This window comes from Heloderma suspectum, chromosome 4, assembly GCF_057233095.1.
Source record: "Heloderma suspectum isolate Gila_16-S chromosome 4, 16-S_ref, whole genome shotgun sequence".
Classification (NCBI taxonomy): domain Eukaryota; kingdom Metazoa; phylum Chordata; class Lepidosauria; order Squamata; family Helodermatidae; genus Heloderma; species Heloderma suspectum.
Window position 1 is genome coordinate 199,250,389 of NC_139461.1, and position 25,913 is coordinate 199,276,301.

General features: G+C 44.3%; 2 protein-coding genes across 6 annotated transcripts in view; one reads left to right on the top strand and one right to left on the bottom strand.

Annotated features, from left to right (window-relative positions):
- LOC146347937 (ferric reductase 1-like) overlaps positions 1-8,189 on the bottom strand; it is a 39,034-nt gene extending 30,845 nt beyond the window's left edge. The window contains exon 1 of one of the 5 annotated variants that reach the window (XM_084851890.1): positions 8,054-8,189. Coding sequence is in view for 2 of the 5 variants with exons in the window: in XM_084851885.1 (XP_084708011.1) it covers positions 1,757-1,804 (48 nt within the window). In the remaining 3 variants the exon portion in view is untranslated. Of the gene's footprint in view, positions 1-1,677; positions 1,892-4,002; positions 4,093-8,053 lie in introns of those variants that run through there. The other 4 variants (XM_084851887.1, XM_084851885.1, XM_084851888.1 and 1 more) reach the window with 4 other exon arrangements.
- A 16,614-nt stretch (positions 8,190-24,803) lies between these two features.
- Positions 24,804-25,913, top strand: part of AGL (amylo-alpha-1,6-glucosidase and 4-alpha-glucanotransferase) — a 58,614-nt gene continuing 57,504 nt past the window's right edge. The window contains exons 1-2 of the mRNA XM_084851894.1: positions 24,804-24,867; positions 25,435-25,584. Coding sequence (XP_084708020.1) covers positions 25,503-25,584 — 82 coding nt within the window. The 5' untranslated portion in view covers positions 24,804-24,867; positions 25,435-25,502. The remainder of the gene's footprint in view (positions 24,868-25,434; positions 25,585-25,913) is intronic.

Consider the following 25,913-nt stretch of genomic DNA (forward strand, 5'->3'; position numbering starts at 1 on the left):
CCAAAGGACTAACTGGTCCCATTCCTGTTTTAATATCATTTAAAGACACTCCATTATAACCCAGATTAAGTATTGAGAAACTATGTTAACCACCTTCAAGCCTAGATAAGTGAGAATTTATTCTAGTGAGCGATGCAACAACTATTGAAGCTTACTTTTATTTATTTATTTAATTTCTATACCGCCCAATAGCCAACACACTCTCAGCAGTTCACACACACACACACACACTTCAACGCTTGGATAAGTTTTTAAATGAACCTTTGTTTACTCAGGTTGCACAATGGCACAGAGTTATTAAATACATGATTTTACTTGCAACACCATTACAACACTGCTTCAAACTGGAACAGTGGGTTTTACCATTAAGTGATCTTTCAATGGATGTTACAGACTCCCAAGTTTTGAATGCAGTTTTTCTCTCTACCCTACCTCCATCCCTTCCCCTTCCTGTATTTATGCCAAGAGACTGAACGGGCTAAAAGCATCACCTACAAGCCCCTCTGTCCTAGCTTTTGAGAGCTGCTGCGAAGACATGAATGTTAAGGCATTCCAAATACTGAGCAAGAGTATCAGATGCTTTTGTACAAAACAGAGCCCATGCTTTTGGCCAAGAAAAAGCCATAAAGTGAGCACAGGAGTAGGAAGTGTGTAGTTTTGGCTGTATAAGGTAGGGGCCAGCCTTACCATTAGGCAGAGTGAGGCAGTTGCCTCTGGTAGCAGATGCTGGAAGCACCAAGGTGCTGGAGAAGAGAGATGTGGGCTATGCAGACTGCCCTGCATCCTCTAAGCTAGCCTGCTGCCCTCAGGTGAGGTGGAAGAGGATGCCCCATCACCAGTGTTGAAGAAAACTTCAACTATCAGTCCAGTCAACTTTTGTACATGGAATAGGAGGGGCCACCATTTATTCTTCGCCTCAGCAGCGAAATTTCTTGGGCTGGCCCTGAGTGTTAAGCAGGGAAGAAGGCTTAGATCGGGGGAGCTGAGTGGGGAAAAGAACCTGAGGTAGAAAAACTAAAAACAAGGAGCATGGGAACACAACCACTGTATGTGGCAGGCTGAAAAACAGGAAGAGCTTTTCAGAGTGTGGCCTTTGGTCCCACACTTATGATTGCAGCTACCCTAGTTTTTGTAATTGGGCAGACATTTATTCAGTTTAGAAATTAAGTACTGAAGGCTTCGCCTGTGTTCTAGATCTAATGAGAGCTGGAATGCTTCCACATGAAGCTTTTATCACGCCACTGCCCTGCCTCATATAAAGAATTTTACAGGGAGTCCAGATAATATTTCATTTATTGCCCACTTTTCATTACAAAATAATTTCAAAGTGTGGTACAACTAACAAAACACAACAAAACCATACTGCATCATCCAAAAAGCAACCAAATAGGGGAGAAGAGTAACAGGTAAACAACAGTTTACACAATGCAGCAAAATAGATTCAGTTAAAAGCCTGGGTAAACAAATACATCTTTAGTTGGTGCTGAAAGCTTATAAGACTTCTTCCACTCACAACCCCCCATTTTCCCACCACTTCTTCCACCTTTTTACTTGCCACAGCAAATCCATTAAGGAAAAAAAGATGGAATAGCTGCACACTGCTTTCTCATTGGTAGTGCTAGGAGCCTTCCGTCTGGAAGCACCCCTGGTCTACAGCCCCAAATTCAAGTGGCATACCTGCATTATGCACAACAAATTCCTACCACAGTCTTGTCATTCTAGCCATCAAGAGGAATTTAGACATACTGGCTCAAACCTGAGAAAATGGAAACACGATCAGCCAGGATCCTTGGTCCGTTAGCATCAAGGAGACAGTAGAATGGTTTTACAAAAACACGGAGAAGGGTTTTGACAGCTAAAGCCAAACCTTCTTAGCTTTGAAGATTAGGCTCTTGCACTGGTAAGGTTCCTCCCAAACAGGCATATGGAGATCTTGATAATGGCAAAGCACTGTTTCACAAGCAAACTAAAACCTTACTTGCCAAAGAGAGATCTGGCAAGAGGAAAGCCAGTTTGCCATCTTGGTGTCCTGAAGTGACAGTGTTTATCCTGGAGTACTTTGTCTGAATTAATGCTTTATAAGCATCTAACTTAACATTGGTGACTGAAGGCTAGTCAATTCAAGAGCTTTCTAGATAGTCAAACATTGGTTTGCACTCTGTGTTGAATTCCCTTCTCTCACATTAGCAGTCTTAATGGAAGACTTCAGTGTTCTGTGTCTACAAACGCTAAAATGAGGTATGCATTTCTATTGATGAAATCGCCACAATGAAATAACCTCTACTTTAGCTGTGCTTGTTGCTGGCCATGAACTAATTCTCTCCCACATGCACACATAATTCATGTGTCCTTCCTTGACTCCACTGGCTTGGGATTCATTTCCAGGCTGATTTTGACCTATAAAGCTCTACATGGCTTGGGACCTGACAAAATGCCTCTTCCCATCTTTAGCTACCCATGCCTTAAGGTCTTCTACGGAGGTCCTCCTCTGAGTGTGCCCTCAGTTTGAAGTTTGGAGGGTAGCCATGAGACAGAGGGCCTTTTTGGTGGCAGCCCCCTGGTTATGAAACTTCCTAGGGAAGTTCACCTGGCACCCAGTTGGTTGCCTTTTCTGGCCTCCTGGCCTTTAAGACCTTTTAAGGTCTGGTTGATTTAGTCCCTATGGCACTGATGGTGGTTTTAGCTTTGCATTGATCGGTTGGTTTTAGTTCCTGCTATTTGTATTGTACTTTTACTATGTTGATATTGCATATTGGGTGTGGGTGTTCAATTTTTACTATATTAGCATGTTTTAGTCAGTTTTGTACAATGCCTAGAGAATTTGTTTAGAAGGTGTTTAATAAGAATAAATAAATAATCGACCATTCTTTGAATACAGATGCAGATAATCAAGAGCGGTTTCATATTTAAGCTCCTTGCAAATATAAAAGGTTTTAAAGAAGTAAATGAACTTAAAATTTTCCTTGTAAAGATTTTTTAAAAACAGGATATGACTCAGTGATCTATGACAAAACATCAGTGTGGAACTGAGTTACATGGAATACAATATTGGGAGTTTCCCATGCAAAGCAGTTAGCTAGTGAATAAAGCAGTTACAATGGATTTTGAAGGAACATTAAGGGACACCATAGACTTAGATAAGAATATCAGCTTAGAGGTAGAAGGAAAAAGCTTGATAGTACTATTGTAAGACTAGACAAAGAGTTATGTAATTTAGGATGCAATCCTATGGCCGCTAGACAGCAGTAGACAGCCATGAGATTTTTCATTTTCTGGGAACCGAGCTCAGAGCCAGTGCCCTAAGGTCAGTTCCCAGAAAATCGGCTCCCCTCCTCCACTGCCTTGTAGGCGGCACGATTCATCCCCGGCTCCATTCTCAGACAAGCAGCATGGAACAGCCAAAAAGGAGGTGTTCCTGGGGGCGGGGAGGGGATGCCAGAATGCTTTTTATGCGCCATCTGTCCTACCTCCCCCCACCCCACCCCACCCCACCCCACTCTGAGGCATCCTGTCTAGACATCCAAAATTGGCTGTCTAGCCACAAATGTAGGACAGCCGGAGCATGGAGGAGAAGATCCCCTCTGCGCTCCGTCCACCCTGCATTGGATAGTTGGTCGCCTCCAATTCTGGAGGCAGATGAGTATCCCCATAGGATTGTGCCTTTATTTTTCAAAGTTTCTATACTGCTCCTTCATCACCAAAGGCAATCCCAGGACAGAGTTATATGTATTATACAGAGCTGAAACAAACTGAATCCCAAGAACATGTACTAAAAGCAATTATGGCAGCTAAGCTCTCTGAGCAGTCACATGGATCTGTATGGTGGTTTTATCAGTTGTTTCCAGTTACAGTAACAAGAAGTCACACATACAGAATTAGAGAATGTGCAGCAACAGAAGATAAACTTAACTACCACTTTACAGATTACAGTGAGCTAGTCTAATATGTGCACGTATTTACAAAGAAACAGTCTCTACAGAACCGCAGCAAGTGTATACTTACCACTGGAGGGGTCTAAGTAAGATGGTCCTCTTTCCTGCCATCTAAGTAATTAGCAGTCTACGTCAGATTCTAGGGCCCTGCTAGGGTGGCCACTTAGCATTGCCAAAAAAAGAGGAAATGTGTCACCAAAAAAGAAAGATTTGCATAAGCTAGTTTATATGTGTAGGTGCAAATTTCAAAATAATTACTATAATTTAAATAGAAATACATCTCACCATAGTGGGAAGGACTACGCCCAAGTGACCTGTGTCCCTGCTCAGTCTCCTGTCCAGGTGCTTCTAACTGTTGATAGGTAATTTCAAAGCCCGTGTTTTTCCTTCTTATAGCTTTATCTTTAAGCCAGGCTTAAAGACCAACCAGAGGATGCCTTCAAACAGAGGCCTATCCTCTGTAAAGTAGGAGACATGATGTCCACCCCAGGACTTGCTTTGCCACAAGTAATGGCATGTGAGCTCATTGCAAATAGAAGTTTCTTTCCCATATGCTTCAGGGATTTTCCATCAATACTACACAAGCCATTTGCAGCACTGTCTGTCTGTCTGTCTCACACACACACTCACTCACTCACTCACACAAAGAGGGAGAGAGAGAATGAGAATGTTGATGATAGGCTGGCAAAGCTAGAAATTAAAAAAAAAAAACCCGTTGGGAGGCAAGAGAAAGATGGAAAACATGTTTTGTTCTTAAAGGACTCAAATTTTCAAAATGGCATAAGTAGATACATCCAGATGCCTCTTGGACAACTAGCGCAGTCATTTTTATAATAACAACGGACCTACAACAACCATTCTAGCTGAGGGAAGGAGCAGCTTCAGCAGTTACAGCTAAAGGCACGATTGCTGTTAGAAGTATTTGCTCAACAGCATTACTTGGCTGTTCTATTCCCTACTGTGAAGTCCTCCTCGGAGAATAGCCGTGTCAGTAAAGGCCGTTACAGCTCCGAGACACAATTTAATTATTGGGGGTGTGGGAGGAGTGCAAAGTATGGAAGAAGACTCAAATACTGCTTTAGTAGGAAATAGTAAGGCTTTAATCTTAAACACAATTCCTAGGAAATGAACTTAATGCAGTTTATTTCCAAGAGAATAGGCATGGGCTTCCACTGAATAATCACCTTCCCTTTAAAAGTCAAATACTTGCACTGCACATATATAACCACACTAAATTATTAGGATATTTCAATGTCACTATTTCCAGGATCAGGGTAAAGAATAAAGTCATAACTGTAAATAATACTACACACAACTGAAGTGCTATTTTAAAAGAGGTAATATATTAAGAGTTAACACTATCTGTTTGTTACCAAGAAGCCAGACTATTAGGTTATTGCTACATCAAGATGATTAGTCTGGACTTTGCAGGCTGAGTCACAGAAAGGAGTTTAACACCTGATAAAACTAGGCAGAAACCAACAAGAGACAGATTAACTAGATCCAGCCCACTAGAGGGGAAAGCTGAACTGCACTAACTAGAAAATGTATGTAGAGCTACACCCAGCAAAACATCAGTGCGGCTTTGTGTTCAGATTCAGCCTTTCAGGTCTTGATTTGTTCAGGCCTAACTATTCCGTGACCTTTAGGTCACAATAGCTACAAAATGCAAGGTTATCAATAGAGAGGTATATCTTCTCCAATCCAAGTACAAGGATGACTTTGGAAAGATCTCATTGAATTGTCAAATCAGATTAATTAATTTCTTAGTATACAGTTTGGAAAGCATCCACTGCATGGTGATTCATTTTTCCATGACTGTCTACAAGAACTTCTGTTTAAGAAGCTTCCTACATTTCAGTTGCTGTTTTAGAAAGGTTTGAAAATTGTCACCACACAGTTTGACAGTCTACTTCTGGAGATCTAGTCAAAATAACTTGAGCTAATTTATTTATTTTCAAGTTCTGTTTTTTAGCATTCTATAGTCAGTTTGAAAGTTAAGCAGCTTAAAGGGGAAAGCCATTTGCATATTGTAGGTTTGGGACAAACCCAATGACCTGATGCTGTACATAATTTATAACTTTCATTGCCACAGATCTTGTGATTGCCATGAACACTTTTTCAAAGCAAGATTACGTCTACTAGTGATATGCTCCAATTGCCAGATAGCTGGGGCAAATGGGATAGCTACCTCCCTTTTGCACAATGTCTGAGGTTCACAGGGACATCCCAGCTTCTGATGGAGAGAGGACGCTGGGGAAGGGGGTTCATATAAACACCTCTGCATGATTAGTCTTGTGTTCCCACACAGCCATGGAGGGCAAGAGCAGCAGTGTTGTGGCTCAGTATTAAGTCATAAGGAAGAATTTCCTAACTGCGGAAAAAGCTTGCTAAGTAGAACACTGGCTGCTTGAGAGACGCCAACATCTTAGGATAATAGTGCATTTGGATGATAAATTGGGCCCCTCTCAAGTTTATGATCCTGTCATTGCCTCCCACTTTGGGGCAAAAGCAACTACAAAGAAGACAGCTAAGCATAAGGAACACAGGAAGCTGAATCAAACCACCTATTGTCAACACTGACTGGCGGTGGCTCTCCAGGGTTTCAGACAGGAGTTTTTCCAGCGCTACCTTGAGATGTCTAGGAGTGAGCCTGGGACATTCTGCATGCAAAGGAGGAGCTCTACCACTGAGCTACCCACCCACCCCTCTCTAGGAAGACATTGTCCCAATGCAGAGACACTCCGGGGTAGTGGGCCAGGCAACAATGGAAACCCAGGGCAGGAAGGAAGGCGACCTTCTAGAGAGAAAAAAGAGTGGAATGGAAAAGCAGCAGACAAGCCTCTGTTTTAAGCATTTGGAAGAATGAATCCGAGAAGTATGCATCTGAGACATAAGCTTTATTGTTTCCTAGGGCATCCTAACTCAAGCAGTTTGAGTTATAGGAGTGGGCAGAAAGTAGACTGGGATCTACCAATAGATTGCTGGAGGATTTGAAAAGATCAGCAATGGCCTCTAACTCCCAATTGCTTAACAATAGCAACAATAAAACTCCTTCCTCCACCTTAAAAATTAGAATCCCGGATGTGTAGTAACTCAGATACAGATTTTTTAAGACTTTTATGCAGCCAGTCCCTATTCTCCTCTTAAACTGGTTTCCCAATTGTCTCTGCACATTTAACATTTAGATGTCTTTCAGATCTTCACAATTAGAAACCTTTATGTATAGTTCACCCAAGCTGTGCTTGCCAATCTTATACTAGCAATTTAATGATAGACCTTTTCAATAGAAGAGAATATATTAATGCCTTTAACATGCTTGTTTTCAGACTACATTCCAAGAAATCCGGGGGTGGCTCAATAAGGTGATCTGTAAAGGCAGACAAGATTCCCTGAGAGTTTACTCACCATTCCTGATCTTGCTTTGAAACATATAGCTCCAGGGAAATGTTGGGTTGTGTTCCAAGGTGCACCCTCAGTTTACAAAGTAATAGTAAGACCCAACAAGCCTGGGCAGCATCTCTTGCATAAACCAAGTACTCACTCTAAAACACAGGCCAGAGTCCTCCACAAAGCACAGGAAGTTCTTGATTTGCCTGTCTATGTAGGAAGGGCTTCTTGGAGGTAGGAAATTTGAAAGCCAGTGATCTAACAAATGCATGTGTCCCCCCCCCCCTCCTACTATCACGCCCCTTTCTCTTAATATGGTATTCCCACCTATCACTTTGGATCTTTGGAGCATTAGCACATACAAGAAACAGTGGCAGGATATAGATATAGATATAATCAAGTAAGACCATCTGCATTTACATTACCAAACTGACCTAATACTTCTTGCAGACTATGTTTTATTAAGCTATTTTAGTAGGTCTAGCTTTTTAGAAGCAAACATACGAGTCCCTTTACTACAGCAAAGGCCATCCAATACAAGTCCAAAGTCCTCTTATATGCATCACATTGTACCTCTCCCCCCTCCTCTCCCTCTCCCTCTCTCTCTCTCTCTCTCTCTCTCTCTCACTCACTCATACACACACACACACACACACACACAACAAATCACACAAAATACACACAGGCACCTTCTAAATGCTAGGATTAAAACAACAACACCTGTTTCTTACCTTATCGGACACTGCTCATGTAGCCTAAACGTAGCTGCTAAACTCTGTGACAGGCAAACCATTAAGAATCAGCACTCTTTAGCATATACAGACTACAGCCATACGCAGTCACATCTGTAGGCTAATAAAGTGAGTCGCTTCCTGCTTTTCTCACGAGCTGTATCGCATCCCAGATGTGGGTGGGGCCAAGCAAGCCTAACGCCTTTGAAAGCAAACTCGCCTTTGAAGAAGCTCTAGGGAAGAAGTTGTTACGGGGGGGGGGGGACTGGGGAAAGAGGGAGAGCACCCATTAAAACAGGTCGATCCTGTGAATATTTATTCACTCAAAAGCAAGTCCTACTGAGTTCGGTAGGACTACTTAGGCTCTAGTAAGGAAGGTACTAAGACGAGGGACACAGAATGGCAATTGAAATACATAATCCCTAAAGGAGACGTACTCCTATCCATATCTATTAATACCTGCCTGGGAGTAAAGCACTTTTGAACTCAGTGGGATTTACTTCCCAGAAAACATGCACAGGAACGGGCTATAGAGCTGTAATCAAACGCACATTCTCCAGGAAATAAGCTTCAGCGAAAATGGTGTGTTTACTTCTGAGTAAGCACGTGTAGGACTCAGTGTGCTGCACCGCTGCTGGCTTCCTATGACCACTGAACTCTGTAGGACCAATAAGATCAGGCTGCATGCTGACTTTTAGACCATATGACTTTCAGACCACAAGTTCTCTCCCCAAGAACAATTGCCTCACAATTGTTGTCAAAGTTAGCCAGCTACCTTTTACTAAGATAACAAAACGGTGGTCATCCTATGCTCACCTACTGCTAAATCTCTTTGAAATCAATGAAACGCTCGCAAGTACATTTGCTTAGGATCAATTCGTTTACTTGCCCATCACCACCATATGCACACACACCCTGCCCCCCCCCCCCAAATCCCAGGGTCCTCTAAGAAAATCAGAACAATTTAAGAGCTTGCTCAATGTATAACCCTTTCATCAAATGCAGACTCTGTAAAGATTCATCAAGTGCAGAATCTGTATTTACCCCCAGACTCGTTAAGTATTTACAGAGCAAGAGTTAAGGCAACCAATTTGTTAAACTTTACCTAGGTTTACTTTAACCCTTCACACAGTAATTTGAGTCAACGCAACAGGAGCAGGTAAGTAAAGCCATTACTCATTCCTATGTAAGTCTACAAGTCCTGCTATTGCATGTGTCTTTGGGACTGCACTGCACAGGGTACGAATAAACCACCAGGCATAGTTTTGATGTATGCATCCTAAGGAGACAGTGGGATTGAGTGGGAAGAGTAGGCAGACACACACACACAGTTTTCTGCATGATTTCCATAAGGTGGCTCTAGCTGCAATCTAGCTGGATAAAAAACAAGAAATGGTGCTATGACTGGTGTTGCTTGGGGCGCTATCTGGATACACTATCTGTCAGACTGGCTCTGCTAGGCCCAAAGCTCAGTGATTGCTGGTGGTTGGTGAAATACTATTGTTCTAGACTAGGTGGATTTCTGTATGTGTGTGTGTGTGTGTGTGATGATGATGATTCTTGCCTACCACATCACAATTTTGTGATACAGATCAGAAAAAAATATTATACATACACACACAGCTGGCATTGTACTACTGGGAGCATAGGATCCTGCCAAGTTTGCATTGGCTTATGCCATCTTGCTGGGGCCATATTTGTGCTGCCCTGATGTCAGACAAATTATGTATTGGGGTTTATACCCCCAACACATTCCAAAGGGAAGGTAGCAGAAGCACAAAAGAACCCCCCCAGCAAATACAATACATATGAAAAGTGCCCCACTTTCTGCTGCCTTAGTCCTGAACCCCAAAGCCAGACTAAACAAGCAGGTCTAATATCACTGCTGAAAGATGCTTAGGAAGAAGCTTTGATTATAATAGACATCGTCTTTGCAAGTAAAGCATGCTACATTTTAAGGTGATACCAACCAGCATTTGCTTAAGGTAGAATGCATTTAGAAGTGTACTATAATAAAGATTTCACTACTTGCTGCCCACTTTCCCAAGTGGTGAGAAATTCTTGGGACAGCAATGCAGAACAAAGATAGGTAACCTCTTCACTCCCAAGGACAATGTAGAGCAGTGGGTGGCAGGTCTGGGGCAATATGTCAGATGTGGGAATGGCTGGGGCTGACAATGAGCAGGACCTGGGGTCCCCCTCACCCCTTTCTCTGCCTCTCTCTCTCTCTCTCTCTCTCTCTCTCACACACACACACACACACACACACACTTCACCCCATTCACTGTCTCACACAAACAGAGATACACCCTCTCTCTCTCCCCTGCCCAGCTGATTAGCGCTAGGAATAGCTGAGGAGTGCACAATTGGTGAGCTCCTCAGCTGTTTCTAGCACTAGTCAGCTGGGCATCAGGGAAGGGGGACTTCAACTCCCATCAGCCCCAGCCAGCATGGCCAATGGTTGGGATGAGGGGGGTTGTAGTCCAAAACATCTCGAGGGACCCAGGTTGGGGAAGACTGACTATTTCTTCACTCTCCTGTTCAAGACCCATAGTTTGACATCACACACCAGCCCAGGTCAAAAAATAGAAATGCAGTTTTTGAAGGGCTTGTCTTGGGTTTAAATCAGTTGATGGTCATTCAAGAAAAGGAGTTTACATCTCCTTTAAACTGTCCTTCATCTTTTTCCTTACCAAAGGATGACTCTATCAATAGCTACTAGTCATAATGGCTGTGTTGCTACCTTCAGGATCAAAGGAAAGTATTTGAATATTGGTTGCTGGGGTACAATAGCAGGAGAGATATCCCACTTATGGACTTCCTAGAGGCATCTAGTTGAGCGCTGCAGGAAATAGTCTGCTGGTCTGCTCAACCAGGGCTCTTTTGCTCAGTGACTTGTCCTCCAAATGTTTTGGACTTCAAGTCCCATCAGTCCAAGCCAGCGTAGCCAATTGTCAGGAATTCTGGGAGTTGTAGTCCATGAATCTACAGGGCACCAGGCTGGGGAAGCCTTACAGAGCTACTTGCTAGGTGTATCTCTTCTTATATTGCTGGGAGTCTCCACACCCTTATTTTATATTCTGGTGGCTTTTGGCAGAGGTGTGGAAACTCACAAAGTGATAAGGCCATCCATTCAATAAGTTGTTTTATTGTTACAGCCAAGGCAGGAATCGCTTGACATAGAAGGTATCCTTGTGGCAACTGTGGAGGGAAAACGCGAGCTGGGTGGGGATGGACATTTTTCAGAATCAATGTCATAATCTGCCAGAGAGCCAGGGGACTGGATGGGCCATCGTTGCTCTGGCAAGTGAATGAAGTGATAAATGAGGGCTGTTACTATTGTTTGTGACAGATAGCTTAAAGGGAGTCAGAGAATGAGGAAAATAATTAAGCAGATGCTGGATACTTCTTTCCTTTTTTTAAATGGGGCTCCTACTGCAGTCTAGTTTAAATGGTAACACTTTTTTGCAAGATTGTTTGAATTTCTAACTGAAAACTAACAGTGCCATCCCATGCATGCCTCATTAGATGAAAGTTCTATTAAATACATTTCAACTGGCTGAAAACTGTTTGTAAAATTCAATGTTGTTCTTGTTTTACTAGTTCAACCTATGGTGCAAATGTGAGAACCACGGAGTTCAATGGAGCTTACTTTGAAGTAATTATGCATAGGATTGCAGTCATGTTGATCCTTATACATTGGATCACCTGCCTAGGCTTTTTCTTGGTCAGAGGGCAGCAGGCAAGCAAGCAAGCAAGCAAGCACAGGGGAGGGGAAGATTCTGCCAACTTCCCTATGTGACTCCTGATCCAAAAGGTTCAACTTGCCTCATATCAGGGCCAACCCTGAAACTAGGGACTCTCATGCTTTTCAGGAGATAAACAACAAATTAGAAAAAGGGAGTTTGTTCTGATCCAACTGCCTTGAATGTTGTAACATGGGGCCACTCAGAATATTAAACTGAAACACTATACATTTGTGTTGTTGTATGCTTTGTTGGCATGCTGTTGTGCTTAAGAACTTGTGTATAACCTTGTCCGTTTAAAGCGACCTCATTGGCATTAGATTACAATTAAGGGTGTGCGTGTGGATGGAATGCAGAGTGGGTACCATGTAATTTCTATCAAGCCTTCTTTTTAATTATATCAACCAGAAGCCCTGAACACAGGCCACTTAAAGACCTGTAATTATTCTTTGTAGTGACCTATCTCAGGATGATCTCAGGATGAGATCTACACCAGAATCCCCAAATAACATCAGATTGTTAGTCACCTGCAATTATAACAACCCTTCTTTTTTGTGGAATTGTTAACATTTCCCCTGTACATCTTTGTTCATTATAGGAGTGTCCCATAGCTAAAGGACAGAAAAAGGAACTGGTATAAATATATGCCCATTTAAAAACAATGAATAGTATTATCCATCTGGACAGCTACAATGTACAAATTAATATAGATACAATACCTGTATCAAGATCTCCAACTTCCCCACCCCCCTCCACTGCTGAACCTTTATCCTAAAGTCAAAAGTTGAGAATTTACAAGACTTTAGACTGAAATGTCCCTTAAGTAAAGGTCAAGTTACTGTATGTATGTACAATGCAAAACAGTTCCATCATCTTTGTGGTAAATAATTCTATTGTGCATCTCCATCTGTGCACATTGATTATGTATTTTGTGTGTGTGTGTGTGTGTGTGTGTTTGATGCGATAAGAACTCAATGCAAAATAAATTTTGGAAAGCATCTCCACTCATTACAGCACAAAGCAGCATTGTATGTTTTTCTGAGTGTAATAAACTCTGTCACCGCACAGTAGCAAATGCTATGCATTTTAAAGACTTGTTTTATTTAGGGGGGATGGGAACAGAATTCCATGCTGAGTATATGTGTGCCCCTTTTTCATCTAAGTTAGGTAAACCAAATTTGAAGGTGGGGCAATCCCCCAAATTCTTGCTAGTGTTTGTTTTTAAATATCCATAGTAAAAGCTGGCTTTCAATTTCAACCAAGAAAACTCTGACTGTTGCTGACCGGGCATGCAAAAAAGTAAGCGGGACCACTTCCTACAATTTCCACTGGTGGGTTCAAATTCACATCACCTGCTTCCTATCTCCAGAAGCCACTGGAGGGTTGCTTCTGCATTTGTGGCTATGGCTCCCTTTGTTGTGTCCTGGCACCTCCCTTCCTCTGGTTAGCAAAATGGTTGAATCCTGAATCCTTATCCTGAGAAAGGCTGCATGTCCAATGGAGGCTGGTGGCTCCGATTTCCGTGAGGCTGTGCATCCACTCTGGGTTTCGGTCAGAACCAGCCAAACCTCTAAAGGAGCTATCCAAGGTGCTGAACCTATTTTGGGATTTGGGTTCAGCACCATGGATAGCTCCTTTAGAGGTCTGGTTGGCTCTGACCAAAACCCAGAGTGGATGCACAGCTCCACCAAAAGCAGAGCCACCAGCTTCTACTGTGCATGTCCTCTCCATAGGCTTTTGCCACTTGAGCTATATGGGCACTGTATTATATGGCTTCTCCTTCCTTCCTTCCTTCCCTCCCTTTGTTTGCTGGGCTCTAAAACAGTACTTATCAGTAGGGTATAGCATCAGGGGTCTCAACCCCTTGCCTGGAATGATGCCTGGGGACTCACAGCAGCAGATTCATTGTGGTCTATGCTATGGGAGCTCATGGAGTGGTGGAGCCATGGCGCCATAGTCTGAACTGTGATACAGGGAGGTGTCCTGCTGGCCATGGGTACATTGGCTCCTTCTGTGTGTGGGTGGCATGTGGGTGTCATCAGCACAAAAGCCCATCATTGGTGGACATGGGCAGTGTTCCATGGCCGCTGTGGGTACGGCTGCCATTTCTGTGCCTTTTCATGAATAGGAATTGGCAGTGCAGTGTGAGCATTTCTACAACAAGCTAAAATCCTGCAACTTTACTGGGGCTTTCTGCTTCTTTTTTAAATGCAAGATCACAACAGGTGCCCTTTACATGTACTTCCCTCCCCGCCCTTCCCCCCTTATCTGTGTGTTCCATATGTTTCATTAGACAGCCACTAGAGGGCACTGTGGTCTAGCTCCTCTTATTGCACAACTTCCTCTTTTCACCAGGAAAGTCATCATGCTATAATTTGATAGCTCATTATCTCCGTTCTTTTAAAAAATGGGATAAGGGTAATTTAATGTGGGAGACCCCCTGGAGGTTGTCAACGTCATGTAAAGGACCAACAAACTTCTGTGAGTAACCAATCTCAATCGCAGGATAAAAGCCCTGTGTGGAGAAGCTCTGTATCTCCTCCCCAAAGGGTAATAAATGTACAGGATTGCTCAACCCAGTTTGCTAAACATTCTGATTGACACACTTCTTGCCACAGTACTACTTTTGGCATGGTCAACTGACCTGCACCCTACATCCATATCAACAAATACAGCTTTTGAAACTCCCTCAGGTTTCAAAAGAGTATATATGTACGTGTATATGTGCTTTGCTAGAAATACATATTCCAAATCCTGCTGGATATGCAAATCTAGTAATACTTCTCTGGACTGCAATATTTACTTATAGACTAGTAAAATGTCATTATGATGGAAGGCCCCAGGTGGCCATGTGTCATCTTTTACAGAGGACCGTCCTCTATTTGAATTGGTGTGCTGTCCAGTTCGGGTTTAAAATTAGGACTGTTGCACATGAACAGCAGACTGAACCAGCAGGCACACAGGTCACCTGGTCACAGACTTCTGCACTATGGTGAGATGTACTGTATTTCTAATTAATTTCTAACTTGTGGGGTGCCACAGGGTTCCATCCTCTCCCCAATGCTATTTAACATCTATGTGAAGCCGCTGGGGGCTATCATCAGGAGGTTTGGGGTGCAGTGTCATCAATATGCGGATGACACGCAGCTCTACCTCTCGTTTAAATCTTCACCAAGGTTGGCCGTAGAATCCCTGTCCAAATGTCTGGAGACGGTGAGTGGCTGGATGGGGAGGAATAGGCTGAAGCTGAACCCTGACAAGACTGAGGTACTTTTGGTGGGAGACAAGAGGAGGCTGGGGGATGTTGACCTGGTGTTGAATGGGGTACGGCTACCCTTGAAAGACCAGGTCCGCAGCCTGGGGTTCATTTTGGACTCCCAGCTGTCCATGGAGGCTCAGGTGTCAGCTGTGAGCCGGACAGCGCTGTATCAACTCCATCTGATATGGCGGTTGCGCCCCTTCCTTCCCGACCATCTGCTCCCATCGGTAGTACATGCCCTGGTCTCCTCTCGTTTAGACTACTGTAATGCGCTCTACATGGGGTTACCCTTGAAGACGGTTCGGAAACTGCAGCTGGTACAGAACGCGGCGGCTCGCCTGATTAAAGGCAGCCGCCGGCGAGATCACATCACTCCAGTGCTGATGGAGTTGCACTGGTTACCAGTTGTTTTCTGGGCCAAATTCAAGGTGTTGGTTTTGACCTTTAAAACCCTATATGGTTCCGGCCCAGCCTATCTTAAGGAGCGCCTCCAGCAGCACCACACAGGCCGCTTAACAAGATCAGCCTCGGATGGCCTTCTCTCTGTCCCATCAGCCAGGACAGCTAGACTGGTGGGGACGAGGGAGAGGGCCTTTTCTGTGGTGGCCCCCACTCTGTGGAACTCCCTCCCTAGGGAACTCTGTCATGCCCCCTCTTTAATGAGCTTCCGTCGTGCATTAAAAACGCTGTTGTTCAGGCAGGCGTTTGGGGTGGGTTAGGGTATTTTAGAAAATGTTTTTATTGTAGAATTTTATTGTTTTCAACTGTTTTTATTGTGTGTTGTACATCGCCCAGAGTGGCTGGGTGACCAGCCAGAAGGGTGATTAATAAATTTAATAATAAAAAATAAATAATTATTATTTCTCAGTTTGAATCTATACATATGAATTAGTATCTGCACATTTTATGCAAATCTATGTCCTCTTTTTTGGCGATACATTTCCTCTTTTCTGGCCATTCATAAGCGCCCCTAGTACTCATGCCTATTTCCCCTGCAAATCCTATCTGCACACCCTGGCCATTTTCCCCTCAGCCAGGAATTGTTATTACTAGTTTCCAAGTCCAGCTTGGGGTGGGGGTGGGGGTGTAAAAACTACCTGGAGGGTCATTTTCAGGAAGGAATTTATGGCTGCGGGAAAGATTATGGTGCTCCCTTATTGCTCATTCTCCCCCTACACACAATTCCCCTCCCACCCCCATAATGGCAAACATGGGAACCCCATATTTATCTCATAACCTCTACTTCCATTTTAAGAGTTTTCCTTTTACTATCCATAAGGCTTTGTTTCCACAGAAAGGCCACAAGATGGCACCAGATGCTAGAATTACCTCCTTTTTATCACCACCAGTAGTACAAGAGCAACTTCTAAGAATCATTTTTTTATTACATATTTATTCCACCCTTCCTCCAAACAACCCAAGATCATGTCTGCTCTCCCCACAGCCGGCCCCAAACATTTTCCTGCCTAAGGTGGAACAACAAACGCACCCCGCCCCTCGGTCAAGGTGCATAGTACCCGGGTCTGGTCAAGTTATCTTGGCATCTGAGGCAGAAAAGCACACAAGCATCTCTCCCCCTCCTCAGCAATAAAAATATAATAACAATGCAGTAAAGAATGAACAATTCTCTGCCCCTTCATGACACCGAGAGCCAGCTGCCTGAGGCAGAGTGACTAATGGTGTGGCTGGCCATGGGCCCGCTGTACTTCGTGGCTGAGTGTCTACTACGCTATACATTCACCTTCAAACTGCCACTCTAGTTAATAACCAATCGCCTTTCATCATCATCATCATCAACTGTAACAGTTATCAGTACAAAATTTTCTATTGATTCCATACTGTTTGGATTGGACCCAATGATTTCTTAATGAATGGTTTCTCTACACACAGAAGTCAGACTGGTGCGAGTAAATATATACCCCCCAAACTTTATTTTTTTTTAGTGTGGATGCACCGATGATGGTTTAAATTAGAGAAGGCCAGGAAAAATTTTCTTTTTCCAGTAGAATTACTGGTGCTTTAAATCTGCACACAAGATTTAATGATTAAATCCAATGATTTAAACAGAATTTTCTTCCCTATATTTCTTAGTATAGCCACCTCCTTCTATTAAATAAACACTAATCCAGAATGCATGGTAAGGGCAAACTTTGAATAAACAGATATTACCACGATATAAATGTTCTACTGCTAATTAGAAATGCAGGGAAGTGAGGTTTAGCAAATATAATTATCTGAAGAGACAGACAACCGGCTTCTGTGGTCATATACTCACTTCAGCACCTTTCTGATGTTACCTGAAGGCTGAAGCAGTGAGGAAGCCACTGCAGCATGGCTCCATTCTGCCCCCCTCAGGTATGTTGGAAATCTGAGATCATTTGGGAAGAGTCCACATGGTGCTTCCTTCCTACAACAGTATTGCTCCAGTTCACAGCAGGAATAACACTGGCGTAGGAAGATGCTATGGTGAGGATTCCTCCTACGTTACCTTGAACATCCAGTGTTATCAATCAGTGCTGGAAAGAGCTACATCACAGCCACTCTTGCACCACTAAAAGCAACGTTTGTTGTTGTTGTTGTTCAGTCGTTAAGTCGTGTCCGACTCTTCGTGACCCCATGGACCATAGTACGCCAGACCTTCCTGTCCTGCACTCTCTCCCGGAGTGTGCTTAAGTTAAAAGCAACATTAGGGCCAAACTAAACATAACATGGAAGAACTATGGTTAGAATCTCCTCTGTTCTGTGTTTTACTTTTTGGACAGAAAGACCTTGCAATGCTAAGGTATGTTTTCAAAACCCTCCAGACTTCATCGCAATGTGATCTACATAGAGTGACTGTGTGTCCTACTTTACAGAGGGCAATCCTCTATTTGAAGGCATCCTCCCTCTGAAGAACTGTCCAGTTCAAGTCCAGGATAAACATAAAGACCATGACAAGGGACAGCAGGGCCCCTGAAGTTGCCCATCAAGGCTTAGCGCCCAGGCAGCAGACTGAGCAGGCATACAGGTCACCTGGTCACAGCCTCCCCTGCTATGTAAGGTGAGTGTATTGTATTTCTCTTTCAATCATAGAAGTAATGTCCACATTTGTATCTGTACATATACACGAACAGAAGTCAATTTAGGCAGTCTGTAGCCTTTTCTGGTGATGCATTTCCTCTTTTTTGGCAATGTGTAAGTGGCCATCCAAGCTCTATGTGGACTGCCCTTGAAGACAGCTCATGAGCTTAGCTGGTGCAAAATGCTGCTGCACCTTATGGTTGTGAGGCACTGTAAAAACATCTAGCTGGTGATATTCCAAATGCAATGCCTGCCAATATGTTTCTGGAATCAATTCAAGGTGTTGATCATGGGCTGAGTTCTACATATCTCAGGGACTGCCTCTCCTTTTATTGTCCCTCACATCAACTTCAACCCTTTTCTAAGGCCCTGCTTCAAATACCAAGTATCTACATGATGTAAGAACTGTCAGTTGCCTGATGCATATAACTTAATTTTACTGGAGTGGTGTACCATCTATGCCTCATTTTAAAAATATTTTCCCTTCCCCTAAGAGAGACAGATTTCATTGGTGCTGTGAAGCAGTCTTAACCATTGCTCTGTGCTAATTGTATTGCTCAGATTTTTCCCCAGGCCAATTTTTGTTCCCTCTCCTGGACCATTCCCTATATCGGGTACAGAACCTCCTGCCTGCAGGCCCATGGGGCACGCCAATCTGGCCTGTGCTGCCTCTTGGGGCCCCTCTAGGGGGCAGGGCTTAGGCTCCAAGCCACACACCCAGGAGCAGGGGTAAGGACTTGCCCATGAACAGGAAAGAGCAGGCACTCCCCCACACACACTGGCAAGTCCCACTGCCTCTTGTCCCCATTGCTATCTCTGACCCTGGGGGGAGCAGCAAGGATGAGAGTTAGCACTTGCCCATCCAGGGAGAAGAGCAGCCACTCATCCCCGCACACAGGTGAATGCCAACGCTTGCTGCCATCAAAGGAAAAAGGGGGTGATGTCAGGGGGTGGGGGCTATGCCTCCAACATGACATCAAGGATGTGGTGATGCAACATGATGTTATCTGGGGTTGGGGAGAATCCAGCCCTCCCGCCCAAAACAGTTCAGCACCCCTGCCCTATATCATTCAGAAGTTTGTATATAGCAGATGCCTGGCCCTTAATTTCTAAGGCCGATGTTATTACTGTTCTATCAAAGCTATTCAAAGGCCACAAGGCGTAGTCATAGGAAGCCCAGGAATCAGAAAGTGATACTTGGGAATAGCGTTTTTACAAGTGCACAAGAGTGTCCCTACTGTTGGAAAGTATGCCATGAGCTTGTCTTTCTAGGCTCAAGAATGCAAATATCTACTTTTCTTCTGTTGGTGGAGCGGCTGGAGTTTTCAGCCTAAGAATGTACCCTGACAGCTTCCATTCATTCTGAGCTGGCGCCACAAGCCAGCACTGTTGGACACCTGCCCAGGCCCATACCTCCACAGAAGGCATTCTGCTGCCCACCAGGCAGTTCTTTTGCCCCCGTTACTGCTCTTCTTCCCATTTCTACGTGCTCGCTCGCCCGCCCTATCCCCCGGCCCAGAGGGAGCACCCCAGTAAGTAACAGGAGTGAACAGCTGCCTGTCCACATCTACCCTTTCTCTATAGGCAGTGGTGAAGACTGGGCCCAGGGCAGAGCACGTGGGAAAGGGTAGGGAAGAGAACAGCCCACCGAGGGCATCTTGCCCATCCAAAACCTCCAGCCAGCACAGCATTCATTATTAGATGCAAAAGAGAGAAGGGTAGATTCTACATTAGAGGTGCAGGACCTCAGGCCTGGGGGCCAAATTCAACCTACTTGGGATCTTAATCCAGCCCTCTGAGGTTTCCCAGAAGGCCACACCCCCTTTCCCTGGTCTCACCTTGTCTCCCTGACCACCAATAATTTGGTGGTTTCTAAGATTTTGTGTTTTTTCCACATTCTAAAAGGATGGAATGCCTCTAAGGCTTAGCTACTGGCAGTAGGAGCTTTAAGTTAAAAATATGCTGGTATTTTGGCCATGTCCCCTTTGCCTGGAATCTGGCCCTCCAGTTGAATGAGGTTCAACACAGATTCTATATGTAGAATCTATGTATAGACAGATGTGGACTAATTGCTCTGAACTCTTTATCCTTTCCTATCCCCCAACCATGGGTGAAGGGAGAGAAGCCCCTGGTTGTCCTGTATAGCAGGGATGTTGTATCTATCGGGGTGGGCAGAAAGTAGATCTACAGATGTTTTGGACTTCAACTCCTACCATTCCTTACCCTTGGCCATGCTGACCGTGGCTTCTGGGAGGAAGTCCAAAATATTTAAAGATATAACTCCCCCCCCCCCCCGGTGATATACTACCCCATGATACAGAGTTCCCTGTCAGTTTTATTTCTTGGCTGCAAACGCTCACTAGCCAGGCCACAGTTTGTTCAGGTATGTGTTGTATCCAGGCACAGAAAATAAATTGTGTTCTATTCTCCTAAGTACAGCCCACTCTCCAACCTCTCCCTTCATTTGGATAGGTGAAATTAAATAATATTAATAAATAAGTATGAACAGATTTTGCATGGTATTGGGCACTATCCAGTGGTGTCATTCTGCAATCTCAAATGGTGCTAGCAGAGATGTGCCAAATCTTTCCATTGTGCTTGCACAACCAGTTTTACAACCGGTTGCACAATGGGTTGCTTAAGCAGAAATGTGCAACCAGTTGTGCAACCAGGTGCACAAGGGTAACGGACAACCACTTGCACAAACATAACTTTAGTTGTATTCTCCTCTTGCGCATAATTCAGAACCTAGTTTCCGCTAGCATATAATTTGCGCTAACAGAACACGGTTGTCTACCCCCATTCTTCACTAGCAGACATTTTTATTTTGTAGTAGTAAAATATGACCAGGCTGGGATCTGATGTCCTGTTCCTCAGAGCATTTTAGATTAATCAAGTTTATATCAGCAATCTTGCAAAGAAATCCTACATGCCATATCCGCTCTAGAAACAGCAGGCTGTTTTGTTTATAACGATATCTACTTTGTATTTGATACATTCTGTTCAACTTCTATAACGATACATCATATGAAAATTAAGATGTGTTAATCTCCATTTTCTAGTCATCTTCATTCCACAATACAATTGCCCTTGCAAACACAGAAACACCTCACCACAGTGACTGTAATTTGAGAACAGGATTTATTTTTTTTTACAACTCCAATCATTGAAAATAGACTGACCTTTGATTACTGCAGGACTGACCTTTACTGTGAAGTGTAGTTAAAAATATTTCATTGGTGAGACACTTGCAAGCAACTGGCCCAGTTTATGTTATAGCAGTGGCTGAAGTATGAGAAAGCGAGGGATTGCAAAGGCAAAACTCAGAGAGAAGCTAAATGGATTGCAATAGCAACAACAATAAACAAACATTGTTTCAGATTATGTAATTCATAACCAGAAATTGATCAGAAATAGGTATTGCTCAATATCCGGAGTCAGTAACTACTGGAGCATTGAAGAAACTAACAGATATGGTACAGCAAAAGCTTTAGGCTACAACCCTATGCTGAGTTAGGAGCACCTAAATTCATTTATTTGTGTTAGCTTAGACACACTGAACTCTACATGATGTTGTAAATTTGCCATCTGACCACTCTGATGGGCATATCATTATGGTTTTATCTCAAATTGTTGCCCAACCGAAGCCAGGATGCGACAGTAGAATTAACAAGTGGGGCCTGCAACAAAATGCCAGTCAGCCATGCTGTCCTCAGCAATATTCCATTCCATTCCCACCCCCACACAGTTTTCAATTTCTCTCCCCCAACAGTCAATCAGTATTCCAAAGCTACTGAGCACACTTAACCCTCATTGGGTATTTTGGAGGGTTTACTTGGGATGTTTAGGGTTTCTAAAGTTTTTTTGGACTACTGCAAACCTTGGGGTTTCCCTGATGTTACTACCTTCTTGTACATGAATGGTGCCATTTTGCCCACATAAGCACCAGCATTCACCTCTGAACATTGGAAATAGAATTATTATTGTTCTTTTAATGACAGTGGATGGTTCACTGGATGGACAATTCCCCTCCAGGGCTCAGAGGTGTGGTTGTCAGATATATGTAAGAACCACTCCCCTGAAGACAGAGACAGCAATATTACTTGGTTGAAATGCCTTAGGGTGCAGGCTCTTTTTCTCTGGAGATCTGACAGAACTTCTGCCTTGCAGGAGTGTCTTTTTGCCTCCACTTATGCTCTGCTTGTGGACTGTAAGTGAAATAAAATTACAAAAATACTATGTTTCCAGTGCACTCTCATCCAAAGGAAAATAAACCCGGTAGCATTGCCCTTGGAGCTTCTCATTGCTGAGCCAATTCTGGAGCACGTTACAATACAATCTGGTTGTTAGTCTGTTCAATGCTGCAAACTCTCCTAGTGCTTATATATAAGGTCTAGCACTTGTGTGCAGGATCCAGAATGTTACAAGAGGCAGGCTGCAGCTACTCTGTACATGCACGTACTCACTGGTAGCCAAATATACATACAGCCACCTGCACCCCCATCCATTCCATGGAAGGAGACTCTCTGACACAAGTGGGACAACCAGTTTGTAACACTCCACCTGTGCATATACTCAGTGAAATCTGGGGATAATTATAATGTCCTGCTTTACAGGGCTGTTGTAAAAATTCCTGAGATAATGCACATGATGTGCTTTGAACACTTGACACACACTATGTAGATACTAATAGTTATTAGCTGGGGGTATCCAAACATGCAATTCATACTGGTATTGATTTTGATGTTTGACAAAATACCTATTAAGACAAGCCAGCTGATTAACAGAAGGTAATTTACTGATGGTTATGCCATCGGTTTAGTTCTCTTCTCCTATGTGCCTATGCATCTCTGAATTAACCATAGCACAGTAATGGAGGTCTTCTGCTTTTCAAATATCAAGACAAAGCAGAGATATATTTACTAACCAACCAACAAACCTTTTCTGGCCTAGCCTTCCAACAGTTGCTAGAGAAAACTTTAAGCCAGAAAAAAAAATATGGACGGCTAGTACTTTGTTGTTTCCTTACTTCCTATAAGATGTAGCTTAAAAATTAAAAATGAAATCTAACCTTCTGAGAAAGCACATAGCACATTCTTAGAAAGGTTAATTTTGTTAGAGGCATTTCTTTAAAAGTATCAACGGGATCCAGTTTCAGTTGGGTTGGAATACCCTTTCGTATGATACAGCAAAGTCTTCAAGCAAACTTACACCACTGTCAGGTTGTATATCTTGTGCCCACCCTGAGTAAAGCCATGCCCAGTGGCACCCCCAGATGTGGCACCCGCCCTGGTGCACCCATATAGCCCCCTGAGGGAGGAGTCTTTTCCTTCAGGGAGAGCTGCCCCACAGCAGGAAGAGGAGGAGTCAGGCTGTAACTCCGTCCCTCTGCCTATTTATCTCCCCTGGCTTCGAACTGTATGGACTGTGAAGCTATGTGCTAGTTAGGGAAGTCTGCACCTGCTGGCTGAAGATGCTGCTGCTGCAGGCTTCAACCACATGATCACATTAAAATTACTTAAAAATCATTGCTTTTTAAAAACAAAATAACCCTGAGGTGCATGCCCCTAGGGTTCTGTTAGTATGCATGCCAGGTTTCAAGTGTCTAGATTTCATGGTCTTGGTGCTCTGGCACAGACAGACAGACATCCTCTTTTATTATTGGGAAGCAGAATGGCCTTTCACCTGTGGGAGATGAAAAGCCAGTCCCATATGCTTAGAGGCACTAAGCCTTAGGTAAGTTTAAACAAAAAACATACTTTTCTTCTCAGTGGAAAATACATTCTGTACATGCTAAAAGGCATTTGTCTGGAATACTAGAAGTCATAAAAACAAACATTGGCAACACTGAACCAGGATGTTGTATTTACTTCCTCTCAGAGGTCATGCTGGAGCTCTAGGAAAACTAATGGGAGTAGAGAGGAAGGATGTAGACTTGTGGAGATTCTCCAGTGTCAAGGAAACTCGCTTTGTGTGAACCCACTAGCCCAGTTCTGAAGTACACGTGTAAGAGCTATCATGGAAAGAGAGCCCATTTTTGCCTAAGAGCCACCCTTCCGGAAACACCCTCAGAAGTTTAAACTGATTGCCTTACAAGGAGTAACACACACAGGGCCAAAACAGATATTGCTTTAAATGTGTCCAGGAGCTACATTTCCACCCCCACCCCATTGTTACACTACAGTAGACAAAGGGGGCCCAAAACCAGATATGAACCCTAGTGTGGGGGCAAGGCGGAGGTCTGTAAAGATCCAGATTTGGGCGGGGGGGGAGGGTTCTGCACCTACTCTCGAGTAAACTGGAAGGAAAGCAAAAGACGCCGCTACTAGACACATATGTCTAGTAATATAGCAATGCCTATTTTGGCCCTCTGTTTTTGCCGGGCATTTTGCAACACCCTCTGGAGCAACGTCTCCTCGTTCCAAATATGCAATTTCCCCCTTTCCGGCCTATCTCGGCACCCTGCCTCTGGTTCGGATGCCCTCTCCCGCTCCTCCCTTCTTTGGCTGTCTTGCATTGCATTGTTGCATTGCAAGCAGCCTCCTCCCTACGAGCCCTTCAGGCGGCAGGCGGGGCTGTTTGGTCGCCTTGCCAGCCCTCCTCCCCGCGGAGACTGAGCCTCCCCGCCGTTGGAGTTGCACCCCTCGCTTCTCTCGCTCTCTCTCTCTAGCTCTCCCGCCTCGGCCCGCCCTTGCTGTCTGCTTCCTCTTCAGCTGACGAGCCGCCTTCGCCCGCTGCAGCGTCCCCGGGTGAGTGAAGGGCGGCCTTCGGATCTGTATTTATAGACAGCAGCAGCCGGGGATAAATGGGGGCGAGAAAAGAGGAACGGGGGGGGGGGGAGCTGGGTATTCCGTGGCGCCCGGACAGGTCGCATTGTGCAGGGGGGAGAGTGACAGACGCCAGCCCCTTGGCCCGAGAGGGACAGCGCCCTCCCCTTTCTGCCTCCCTCCCTTACTCCGTCCCTCCCTCAGCCCGGGCTGTAGAGCCGCGGGGAGCCGAGCTGTCGTTGCCTGCTTGCAGCCTCCCCGGACTTTCTGCCTCGAGGTTGTGCGCCCCCTTGGCAAGACTCCCACGCACTCATCCCCCCCCCCCCCCACACACACACACCACCCTTCTTCAGTCCCCTGCCAAGTTGTTTTATTTGGACCGAGGAGGGAAAAATGTAAGTATCTTGTCCGTCGATCTGAATCTCAGAAGGAGTTTCAAGGTGACCTATATGTGAACCCATCGCTTATCTGCCTGGGTGAAAAAAACGCCCACTTCGCACTCTGTGTATTTCACCGTTGGCTTGTGCGTCTGTTTCTTCTGCCTGCTAGGAGCCGCTCCTGTCTTTCTGAAGTTAACCTGTGCCGCCTGCAAGTGCAGAAGACGCCAGGCAGGCAAGATGCCCCATGGTAAGCAGACCAGAGTTCTCCTCCTCAACGACATGGAAAAGCTGGACAAGACCCTCTTCCGGCTGGAGCAAGGTCAGCGTTGACACTGCCTGCCTGTGTGTGTGTGTGTGTGCACGTTTTTGTTTAACAAGGCAACTTTGATCTACGCAAGAAGAAATTTGAATGGTTGTCACCAGCTCTTCCATGTCACCTCATCCCTGGGCTTTTAAGGTGCCTCCATATGAGGCTTTAAGTGCGCTATCGCCCTGCCTCATTCACGGAGTGTTATTGGGGACGGGGAAATTCTGTTGTCTTCCACTGGTAACCATCCCATGTTTTCCAATTGCTGCTTCTTTAGTCTTTTTCCTGACTGTGGACAATCCACTGAGAAAAAGATGGAATAGTTGCACAGTGCCTTCTGA